The sequence below is a fragment of the Myotis lucifugus genome, unplaced genomic scaffold (assembly GCF_000147115.1).
Source record: "Myotis lucifugus unplaced genomic scaffold, Myoluc2.0 scaffold_180, whole genome shotgun sequence".
Taxonomy (NCBI): domain Eukaryota; kingdom Metazoa; phylum Chordata; class Mammalia; order Chiroptera; family Vespertilionidae; genus Myotis; species Myotis lucifugus.
In genome coordinates, this window is record NW_005871228.1 from 1,944,446 (window position 1) to 1,956,604 (window position 12,159).

At 42.2% G+C, this 12,159-nt stretch overlaps 1 protein-coding gene across 6 annotated transcripts in view; it reads left to right on the forward strand.

Moving 5' to 3' along the window:
* Nucleotides 1-661: 661 nt before the first annotated feature.
* XPA (XPA, DNA damage recognition and repair factor) overlaps nucleotides 662-12,159 on the forward strand; it is a 35,610-nt gene continuing 24,112 nt past the window's right edge. For 5 of the 6 annotated variants that reach the window (XR_001349772.2, XR_002831141.1, XM_014462422.2 and 2 more), the window contains exons 1-5: nucleotides 662-853; nucleotides 3,721-3,831; nucleotides 4,383-4,488; nucleotides 7,193-7,358; nucleotides 9,341-9,458. Coding sequence is in view for 4 of the 6 variants with exons in the window: in XM_014462422.2 (XP_014317908.1) it covers nucleotides 682-853; nucleotides 3,721-3,831; nucleotides 4,383-4,488; nucleotides 7,193-7,358; nucleotides 9,341-9,458 (673 nt within the window). In the remaining 2 variants the exon portion in view is untranslated. Of the gene's footprint in view, nucleotides 854-2,411; nucleotides 2,473-3,720; nucleotides 3,832-4,382; nucleotides 4,489-7,192; nucleotides 7,359-9,340; nucleotides 9,459-12,159 lie in introns of those variants that run through there. The other variant, XM_014462423.2, reaches the window with a different exon arrangement.

The window sequence follows — 12,159 nt, forward strand, 5'->3', positions numbered from 1 at the left end:
TACAACAAAATAGCATACACACCAAATCGCATATATATCAACATCTATGTAACTCCATCTATTGAAAAAAAAATCCGCATTATTAACCGGTACACCTCGTATACCAACCTTGGTACCAGGCGCTGCATTTGCCTGAGCTCACACAGCAAGTGAGCGTTTGAAGGTGTTCTCCTCTCAAACCTAAGGCTCTGTCCAAAGGAAAGTCAGATCCATCATCTCTGGGTCTCTCTTGATTGACACATTATTACTACCAGCTGCTATCATTTTTGGAAGCTTACTGTGCCAGGCATTGTCTTGAAAGCCTACATCTAATCTTCCCAACAACCGGGAAGGGGTTCCGTAGTTATCCTCATTTTACTACTGAATTCAGGTTAAATAACTTGTTCAAGATCATGCAGATGGTGTCAGAGTAGGACTTAACCTAGGTCTGACTCCAAAGCCTATATTCTAAACCACCAAGCGAAACTGTTACTTTAAAGATGACCAAGTCCCGAAGAAAACGATCTCGGCACCGCTTTCCCCAGGTTTATAAACCGGCAGCTACTCCCGGTCCCCGCCAGCGCGCAGACTCCGCCACCGCCCCTCCCTCCGCCCTCCACCGCGCAGGCGCGCTTCCCTCCGGGGCTGCTCGGGGAGCCTGCGCGTGCGCAGGGCCGGAGACCAGGTTCGCTGAGATTGGCGATGGCGGCGGCCGAGGAAACTTCACCGCAGCCGGCGGCTTCGGAACAGCCGGCGGAGCTCCCTGCCTCCGTGCGGGCGAGCATCGAGCGGAAGCGGCAGCGGGCGCTGATGCTGCGCCAGGCCCGGCTGGCGGCCCGGCCCTACCCGGCGACGGCGGTTGCGGCTACCGGAGGTTTGGGTCCTGGCGGCGCTGCCCTCTCCCTCTGCTGGGGGACCGGGTGCCGGGTCCCTTGTGTGGCGTCGAGCCCCCTCGCGTCTGCGCGCACACCCTCCCGCTGTCCTGGGTCGGGGGGGTCCCCTAGGGTCTTGTCGAAGCGAGCAGTCCCGGCCCACGGGACGGTTCGCGGTCGAACCCGGCTCCCTGACTCCCAGCCGCGGGCTGGCCTCGCTGCCCCCGGGCTGTCCTCGCTGCCCCCCGGGCCGGCCTCGCTGTCCCCGGGCTGCCCTCGCTGTCCCCGGGCTGCCCTCGCTGCCCCCGGGCTGCTGTCCTTAGCGTGGGAAAGCCGCTGCACTCGCCGGCAGGTGGGCGCGCCAGTGCCCGTCAGCGCCTCGGCTGCCCCTGTCTGTTCTCTTCCTGCAGCTCCCAGGTACCAGAGGCGGTCCTTTGTAAAACTCTTAGACCTTCACCGTGTCAGTAACCTGCACCTGCTCCCTCATTCGTCCGCAAAGGGCGGCTGAGGGCACTTTCCGTACCCAGCAGAGGGCTTGCAGGGCGCCAAAAGGAGCCGACGGACATTAGCGACCCTCTTTGTGGGGCTCACCGAGGAGCACCTGTTGCGCTTCACGTGTTTCAAATGAGCTAATGTGATTCCCAGAGCTAACCGGGAAAATGGTTAGGGCAAAGTTTGGAATCTGTTTTGATGAAGTGGTCGTTGAGGGCCAGAAAAGGAAAGGGGTTGGTTCGGGTTCATCCCAGCAAGTGCGAAGGCTAATCAGCTCTAGAACTCAGGTCATCTGACACTGGGATCGGGTCCCCTCTGCCCCTCGAGCCGCCTCTGCTGCACTGGGCATCTCTCGCCCTGGTGTTGGGCTTGGAGGTGCTCAGGCAAGTCCAGGATTCGAACCAAGGCTGGCTGCTGCTAGTGCTGGGCCTAGGGCCACTCAGTGAGAGGTACCAGGCATTCTGAGGCCAGATGTTGCTTGTTTAAGAGATTTTAGGGAAGTCCAAAGCACAAGCCAGGCCCTAGCCAGTTTGGCTCAGTGGATAGGGCGTGGCCTGCGGACTGACAGGTCCCAGGTTTGATTCTGGTCAAGGGCACATACCTCAGTTGCTGGTTTGATCCCCAGCCTTGGACTGCAAATGGGAGGCAACCAGTCGATATGTCCATCCACATCCGCTGTTTCTCTGTCTCTTCCCCTCCCTTCCACTCTCTAAAAATCAATGGAAAAATGTCCTCAGGTGAGGATTAACAACAACAACAAAAAGCATGAGCCATGACAAACCATTCAGATGGAAAAGCCACTGGAAACACCTTGAGTGGGCTCATAAGTTGTGTGGGGCAGGGCCTCAGAATCACAAGGGCTGGGCAGACAGTATGAGCCAGGTTGATGGAGACTCAGATATGGCTCAGGCCTGGGAGGTGGGGGTGCGGGTCTTAGAAAAGGAACCATGGCCTCTGCTAGCACTTTTTGTTGTTGTAAATCCTCATGTGAGGATATTTTTTTTATTGATTTTTAGGGAGAGTGGAAGAGAGAGGGACAGACAGCGAGAAACATCGATGAGAAAAACACATCGATTGGTTACCTACTGCACAAGCCCTGACCAGGGCCCGGGCTGAGCCTGCAACCAAGGTATGTGCCCTTGACAGGAATCGAACCCCGGACCCTTCAGTCCACAGGCCGACGCTCTATCCATTGAGCCAAACCGGCTAGGGCGCACTTTTGTCTGGCAGAAAGCTTTACCCCTGGCTCTGGCCCTGATGCCAGACAATTCATTTCCTCCTCCTATGTCCCTGGTTCCTTTCAAGTTGCTGCCCTAGCACTGAAGCTCAGGGAGAGTGAGTCCGAGTAAGTCTGTGCATGGGCCCTTTGAGAAGAATTGCCTGGGACTCCAGCAACCCTTCATCTTGTTCAGCCACAATCCCTGCTGGTTTTTACAGCCATAAGTTATGGGAACTTCTCTTCTTGGCACTATAACCCTGGGCTTGGGGCCTGGTGTGGGTCTGGCACCTCTCATTCCTAAGGGAGGACTTCCACAATTGAGATAATTTTCATCTGCCACACATGGGTGTGGGACCAGCCCTTTCTGAGTCTCTGCCCCTCCTACCAGTGTTAACATGGCTGCTTCTTTAAATCCCTAGTTGTAGGATTTCCATTCAGCTAAATTTTAGGCAATTCTGAATGATGGTTTTCCTATAGTTTAGTTGTAATTTTTATGTGTTTGTGGGAGGATTCAAGTACCACATTTATCTACATAACCATCTTGACCAGAAATCTCTTTCAAGGTGCTATTTGTTTATTATTTATTTTTAAAATCTGCACTTGAGGGATATGCCTTTATTGATTTTAATGAGAATAAGGGGTGGGGGGGGGGAGAGAGAGAAAGAGAGAGAGAAAAACATTGATGTGAGAGAAACATTGATCGGTTGCCTCCTGTATGGGCCCCCGCCGCCCCCTCCCCCCCACCACCCCCGAACTGGGGACTGAACCTTTTACCCAGGCATATGCCGAAACTGGGAATCGAATCTGTGATCTTTCAGAGTATGGAAGGATGTTCCAACCAACTGAGCCCCACTGGCCAGGGCCCTGGGTGTTATTTTTTAATTGTAATTGTACATTCCTGTGCATGTTCTACATATGTAATCAGATCATCTGTGAATAAAGACTGTTTTACTTCTTTCCAACCTTTATGCCTGTTTTGTTTTCTTGTCATATTGCACTAGCTGGAACCTTTAATGTTGGATAGAAGTGGTTATAGTGGACATTCCTTGTCTTGTTTGATACATATTACATTTAAGGAAAATTTCTGTTTATGCAGAAGGGAGCATATAGGCTTACCTAGCTCACTTGTTGACCACTTTTACTTTTTTTTTTTTATAGGCATGGCTAACATAAAAGCTGCCCCAAAGATAATTGATACACATGGAGGCTTCATTCTGGAAGAGGAAGGAGAAGAAGAACATACAGTTGGAAAAGTTGTTCATGAACCAGGTAAAATGTGTTTTCAGAAAATAGGAATCTCAGTGGGCCATTTAAAAACTGCTAGTATATATTTTTATTGATTTCAGAGGGGAAGGGAGAGAGAGATAGAAACATTAAAGATGAGAGAGAATCATTGATCGGCTGCCTCTTGCAGTGGGGATCAAGCCCACAACTTGGACAGGTGCCCTGACTAGGAATCGAACCTTGACCTCTTGAATTCATAAGTGGACACTCAACCACTGAGCCACACCAGCCGGGCTAGGTTGGTAATTTTGGGTAATGTGCATAATTCTTTGCAAATTGATGTTAAATAATTATCTTACATATGGTTTGGCTTCAAAAATACTTGATGAATTGATAGGGATTTTCCCCCTGATGTTATTTCCTTTTTCTTCTATCAAACATTTTTTTTAGTAAGTATAAGATTACTTAAATTTTATTTTGTCTTTTATGTAAATGGTGTCAGGCATAAAATACATGTCAAAAAGCTAATAAAATAGAGGAAAATGTATTCTAGTCACAAAAAAGAAAACTTAAAGAATTGATCTTCTTTTCTTTAGGACCTGTTATGGAATTTGATTATGCAATATGTGAAGAATGTAGTAGAGAATTTATGGATTCTTATCTTATGAATCACTTTGATTTGCCAACTTGTGATAACTGCAGGTAATTACTTTATTTCAGACAATGTTCTCAATTGCTAAAGTTGAATGTTAACATACAGGCATAGGGTAAAATAGTTCATTTGAATTTAATATTTTATTTAGTAATAATGATTTTTATTTGGGTAGTTCCCTAACATTTCTATGGTTTCCATTTTGCCAAAGAAATACAGGAAGCCTGTGCTTATCAAAATTAATATGTCACATAAATTGGAATGCCCCAGGTTCTGCCATAGTTTTTTTTTCTTTCTGCGGGCCATCTCTCAGTAGCAGGTTCCTAACCCTTCTCTAAGGATCTCCATTTCTTACTTGTCTCAGTGTATGTTGATGCCTTGGTCTGAGAACTGGGGCTGTTAATGAGAGAGAGGAGGAGACTAAAAGCTGCCCAGTCACTCTCCTAGTTCTTTCCATTCATTTTTCACTCTTCTGAACAGTCAGGGAAGAAAAGAGATGAGGAAAAATCACATTTTTCTGTCATTCTTTTTCTTCTTCTGGCCTTTATCCTCTTTTTATATCACCCCAAAATAATTCTTCTTTCCAAATGGTTCTGCTCCCTGCTGTTTACCTCAGCCAAGTCCTGTGTTGGTTTCTTTCACACCTAAGATCCTATCTTGGAATCTTACTTAGCTCTCTTATCTGTTTCCTACTCCTAATTCTTTTACCTGTAGCCCTAGATTAACTCCTGACCTGCTGGGAGGACCTGCCTTTTCAGCATCCCTGCTACAGATATTGGGAGCCGTCACCATTGACTTTTGTAGGTAGAATCCTTGGAAGACCGGGAGAATGGAGTTGTTTCTGGTTTCATGATCACATCGGTGACTGGATATGTCCTGGCACCCATTGGAATATAAATGATAAAATCTGTTCCCATTGACACACAGTGTCATTAATGCCCACAGTGGTTAAGGTCCACATTATTGCTACTCTCCTTGAAGTATCAACAGCTTTTGGAAACTGAATTCGCACTTATAATCTATTTCCATGAGAAAATGAAAGCAACTGATGTATCAATTTAAAGAAAATTAGTGGTAAAAATATATTTGTAAAATTTACACATAATTAGGAACACAGTCCTCCATTTTGTTTCCTTTCAACATCTTTCAGGATTATAATTCAGTACAGTGTAGTTTACCTGTCTCCTCCTTCAGTTGAGACTTACAAATTACTTAGCTTTCTTAAAGGTATTTCCAGTTTTAAGTCTCCCTCCCTGACCTGTACCTCCCCTTCAGTGTTCATTACTTCAGTAAAGGCCAACTTCTTTCATTGGCTAGTTCTCTGCTATCCCGTGTTTAATTCCAAATGTATTTGGCTCCATGTTCAAATTATATTCCCATCCTTTTTCCCACTATTACCTTAGACTAGGCCCCCATCAACTTTTGCCCGGACCACTGTAGTAGTGATCTTTTAACTGGTCTCTTCTCCCCACTTTTGCATTGTTAGTCTCTTCTCCATATAGCCTTTTACTCAAAACTCTTTGTTTTATTAATCCTCATCTGAGGATATTTCTTTCCATTGATTTTTTTTTTTTTTTTAAGAGAGAGTGGAGTGGGGAATGGGAGAGAGAGAGAGAGAGAAAAAAAAAAATCAATTGGTTGCCTCCCACACGCTTCCTGACCAGGGCCGGGGATGGAACCTGCAGCCGAGGTACATGCCCTTGACCAGGAATCGTACCCCCAACCCTTTGGTCGGGAGGCCTACACTCTAATTACTGAGCAAAACTGGCCAGGGCTCAAAACTCTTTAATGGTTCCTTATCCATTTGGAATAAAATTGTCTTCATCATTGCTTAGAAGGTCACTGCCTATCTCTGACCTTATCTCTCATCACTGCTCACCATCATGCACTTTAAGCTTTCTAGCCACAGCGGCCCTCTTGCTGTGAGCTCCAGTTGCCAAGCAAACTCTTGTGTTGGAGCCTTTGCATTTGCTTTTCTCTCTGCCAGAAATGTTCTTTCTCTGGCTACTCAGAATGTTCTGCCTTGTTAAGGGCTCTACTCAAAGAGTCCCCTTATCAGTGACTTTCTCTGAATACCCACTCTACCTGAAAGTTCTTTCTCTACCTTCTTATATTCCTTCATAGCACTTTTATCTGTCACTGTGTTTGCTTATTGACTGTCTTTTCCTTCACTGGGATGTAAACTTCATGAAAACAAGGCTTTGTTTTATTCTTTGCTGTATTCCTCATGCCTCAGACAATACCTGGCATGTAGATAGGGAACAAATGAATGAGAGGAACTATGTAATTGACTGTATCCACTTTTGCCTTGACTTTGAAAAGCTCAGAGCCAACTGGACACTTAATTGTGTTGGGCAGATGGACCTTGCATATTTATTTTCCTTATCGCCTGTCCATCCTGACTTTATGCTTTAATTTATATTTTCTTACTTATTGAGTCTTAGTTCTCATTTATATTTGCTGTACTCTAATGAGTTATTTAAAAATCTGTGGAAAAGAGGGACTTTAAGTAGAAAAGAAATTCTTAACATTTTCAATAATATGGATTTGTTGCTAATATAGCTTCTCAGAATATGTAAAGGATAAAGCATTTTTTCTGTTAGAATTTTTGTGCTGCCCATTTGACTATGAGAGCTGCAGGGAAAAGTATTTTATATGTTCCTTTTGGTATGCAAACCCCTAGGTTGTTGGGCTCTTTGAAAATTTAGTTTATTTTAATAGCTAACTTATATAATGGACTTAATTTGTTTTCAGAGATGCTGATGATAAACACAAACTTATAACTAAAACAGAAGCAAAACAAGAATACCTTCTGAAAGACTGTGATTTAGAAAAAAGAGAACCACCTCTTAAATTTATTGTGAAGAAGAATCCTCGTCATTCACAATGGGGTGATATGAAACTCTACTTAAAATTACAGGTATCTAATGAGTTCTATTCAGTCGTTTTATTCCCTGGGACAGGTGAAGTTTTAACAAGCAACTAGTTCTAATTAGTTTAGTTTTTGCTTTTAGAATTAAGAAGATCCTTTGCATTTTGTTGCTTTGCATGTGAATCACAGTTACTCATAATGACAATAGCATGTTTTCTTATTTTGCTTTTTGGTGCAGCACTTTGGAGCAAATGTATTATCATTGAGTAATGTTAGGAGTACAATTGGGAAACTAAAAAAGCTTGGAGTGAGAGGCAGATCCTGTATTCCTGCCACCCTCTGGCCCGAAAGTCTTTTTTTTAAAATTCAGGAAGTTCACAGATGCCTGAAATCTATTGGGAAATACTCATCTGAAACCCTTTCAGGTGTCCAAGGAACTCTAGTATATTCCAGAGCGGATTTTCTCAACCCCTCTTGCTGCCGTTGTGTTACAGGTGTGCCAAGACATTGAATAGTCTTAGTTCCTGGGGCTGCAATAGTGCCCAGGCTGGGTGCCTTGAGTCACAGGCAGCCTCCTGTATGTACCCCAGAATGGTACAAATACTGTCGTATTCTTTTTGAGGCATTAATTCAGAACAATTTGAATTAAAATATACTAGAAAGTCCTAATATCTTTAAATAAAATTAAGCCACATGTAAAACCAAACACACACTGAATTTCATTGAACATAAGACAACTATCGATTAGAAGATTTACTATTTTATGTACTATCAGAAATGAAAAAGTGCTCATTAAACTGACTCAGTACTTCCTTATCCTTGGTGTTTTTATTTTATACTTACTGAAATAGTGCCATTACACTTATTATACATTTTTGCTATATATCATGCTTATGTGTACATAAAAAGGAAAATGCAAGTACAACAGCTTTATTAAGGTATCCTAAATTTCTTTACATTGAGTGTCCAATTGTTCTGAACCACTTTTTAAAAAATATATGTTTTTATTGATATCAGAGAGAGGAAGGGAGAGGGAGAGATAGAAATATCAATGATGAGAGAATCATCGATTGGCTGCCTCCTGTACGGCCCCTACTGGGTGGGGATTGAGCCGGCAACCCAGGCATGTGCCCTGACAGGGAATCGAACCCTCACCTCTTGGTTCATAGGTCCAAGCTCAACTGCTAAGCCACGCCGGCTGGGCCTGAACCACTTTTGACTCAGAATTGTTAAAGTACTGTTAAGCACATGGTGATGCAACATTTTTAGAGGGTTAATTGTGGAAAATGTGATGTTTTAGAACGTTTGAAATAAGAGTATATCACTTTTTATGTTAAGAAGAGATTTGAGTTTGGCTACATTGATTGATATTTTGGTCCCCTTAACATATTGTAAGAGATATTCTGAGCATAATTCTAAGTGTATATATTTTTCTCCTAAGTATGAATAAATTTTATAAAGAGTAAAGGTACATAATCTAAAGTATTAAAAGTAGAATAAAGACTTTTTAGGTCACTCTGCTACCAAAGATTTAAAAAAATGCATATTCTAAAGATCAGAAGTTAGTCAAGTAGATGGAAACTATTATTGATTCAGGAGAAGAGTGGTAGTGATTGATTTCTTGTGGTGGGAGATTTTTGGAGGTTACCTCCTACTTAGATCTGATGTGACTAATTGATAAGTAAATAAGTAAATTTTGGGGGGTGAGTTTATCAAAACTCATCAGACCCCTGATTTATATGTCCTTATGTTGATTCAAGTGAAAAAGCTGAATGAGTCAGAGAAGCAGTTACAGTCAGAGGATAACTTTCCTATTTATAATCGAGGTTAGCATACATTTCCTGAGGGTCTCATAGGTTTAGATAGAGGTATTAATAGAGTTGTTTCTTATCAATATTTAAAATTCAAATAAATATTTATAAAATTGTCCTTTTGTTAGATCATTCTTTGGTGCCCGTGGATTTAATAATTATAACTATAATTTACAACTCTGAATCACAACTAATTTAAATATGAATTCTGTATTATAGATTGTGAAGAGGGCTCTTGAAGTTTGGGGTAGTCAGGAAGCATTAGAAGAAGCAAAGGAAGTTCGACAGAAAAACCGAGAGAAAATGAAACAGAAGAAGTTTGATAAAAAAGTAAAAGGTAAGTGGGTATATTTATATCCCCAAAGACTATGTTTTTTCCTGTTTAAAGATGTAATGTCACCAGTAGATTGGAATGCTACTATGTCATACGTACATTGAAGAAAAAAGACTTAAAGTATGCTCTCAGGAGGTTGGTGTTTGGCACTCTGAGTCCAAGCCTCACAGTATTGCAATTCTAAAAAGCATGTAAACCTCATTTTAATGTGAATAATGTTTTTATATAAGATCAGGGATGTATCCCTGGTCAAAGATTTGGCAACAGTTCAATCTTAAATATAACTCAAAGAGTTATTAAAAACAAATATATCCATTAGCAAGCCTCTCTAATTGCTGAAAATGAAAAAGTCATGGTTAAGTCTTATCTAATTTGGCAGCTAAAAGGAACCTATCTAATGTCAGCTAGTTTAATCCCTTTTATTTTATCTATATATATAAAAGGCTACTATGCTAAGGGTCCCTCTGCCGCTCCGACCAATCGCTATGACACGTATTGACCACCAGGGGGCAGATGCTCAACGCAGGAGCTGCTGAGCTGCAGTGACTTGGCAGCGACGGTTCTTGCCTGATGCAGCCCAAAACCAGAGAGGAGGGAGCCTGATTCCTTGCGGGGCCGTGCGATTCCACCTTTGGCCATGGGTTATATTGTTGCTGGGGCACTGTCGGCCCTGAATCTAGTTTACTACACACTTGCATTTGTGTTTCACACCCTGTGCGACAGCAACTTTGCAGGGTGCTCTCTCGCACTCCGGGACCCCTCGGGGGATGTCAGAGAGCTGGTTTCTGCCCGATACCCACAGGCCAGGCTGAGGGACCCCACCTGCTGGAGGGACCCCGATCATTCCGCAGATGCCGGGGAGGGACTGCAGGAGGTTGGCTCCAGGGCGTGTCTGGCCCATCTTGCCCAGTCCTGCCCCGCCAGCCACCTTCTAATTAATTTCCTTTCAATGTGCATGAATCCGTCCCCCAGGTCACTAGTATATGAATAAAAAACTTAGAAAGGTAGAATGACCTGTTACATAATTATGAGTGTTAGGACCAGGCTTTTATGACTGAAAGTCTGCATTGGCACATTAATTTCTCTGTCCATACATCTGCCTGTCCATGTGACTATCCATTCTGTTGTCCACCTATCTCTGTTTATTTGTCCATGCATCCATCTGTGTATGCATATGTGCATAAGTCTTCATCTCTCCCTCCATTCATCAGTGTATCCAATAATTAACGTGTCAGCTGTGTTCTAGGCACTGTGCTGATATAAATGTTGAAGTCACAGTTTGTTAGAAGAAAAAGACCAGCAAATTTAAAATCATAATAGAGTGTGAAACGTACTGTGATAATGGTGAACATAGGTTGCTACAAGAGAACAAAGAGCACTTTTTGCTGTATCACAGAATCCTTAAAATACCTTAAAAAGCAGGCAGAAATGTTTTCATACAGTATTCGTAAGAACCATAGGGTGTAAAGTATATATAGATAGCATGTATTTTATGTGTCTACAGGGTTATACATATACTATATTGATTCATATGAAATTAGTCTCTTAGCCATAAAAAATAATTTTGCTTATGTCTTTAGAATTTAGGCTTTGAGGGTGAATAAAGATGGCTAAGATATCTTAAAAACAAACCAAAAAAAAAAAAAAAAGCTGAATGTAAGCTGCCTTGTTTCTTCTTATTGTGAGGACATTTCCCTCATTTTCATTATAGGAGTAATTCATTTCAGTGCAGAAAAGTTAGAAAACTACAAAGAACTGTCCCATGATTCTGCTACCGTGAGGCAATTAGTAACATTTCAATGTCTGTTTTTCCAATTCTTTTCAATTCATAGACACCTTAGAAATATTTTTTTCATAAAAAATGGAAGCACTGTTGACATTTGTGAAGTTTATCATAACTTTATCGGAACAAATAACCTCATTATAAACATCCTTATATACATTTTTATATAGATTACAGTTAACTTAAAATATCAATTTGGCCCTAGCTGGTTTTGCTCAGTGGGTAGAGCATCAGCCTGTGGACTGAAGGGTCCAATTACAGTCAAGGACACATACCTTGGTTGCAGGCTTGATCCCTGCTTCTGGTTGGGGTGAGTGCAAGAGGCAACCAATTGATGTGTCTCCCACATCGATGTTTCTCTGTGTCTCTCCCTGTCTCTTCCCTTCCACTCTCTCTAAAAATTAATGGAAAATACTCTTGCGTGAGGATTAACAACAACAACAAAAAATCAATTCCAGAATCAGAGGGTAAGGTAAGCATACTTTTATGGCTTTGAGAGAGATTTCCTATAGCAAACTATGCCATATAAGAGCATTTCACAGACGAATCTTCCCCAAATTAGTCCCTGCTGTACCAGTCTTCAAAAATACCTGCAAAGACTAATTGAAAGGATTTGGAATGACTTCTTTTATCTTTTCGATGTTTTACCCTAGCCCTTTCTCTCTTCGACATCAAGGAGAGCCTAGAAAGATAAAGTAACAAAAGGCATCTTGAGGGATAGAAAGAGGGGGCATGTTTATAAACTAATTACATATTAGTCTAGGATTTTTGTTAATCCCAGTTACCTGAATCCTCTCAAGTCTTCCTTCTGCTGCCTCTTTAATCCCTTTCCTGATGCTATTTTATTTTAGTGCAGACAGTAATATATGGATAAAGGGATTAGAAATTTTGTATCTGCAAAGAGACGGAATATTTTTTTTT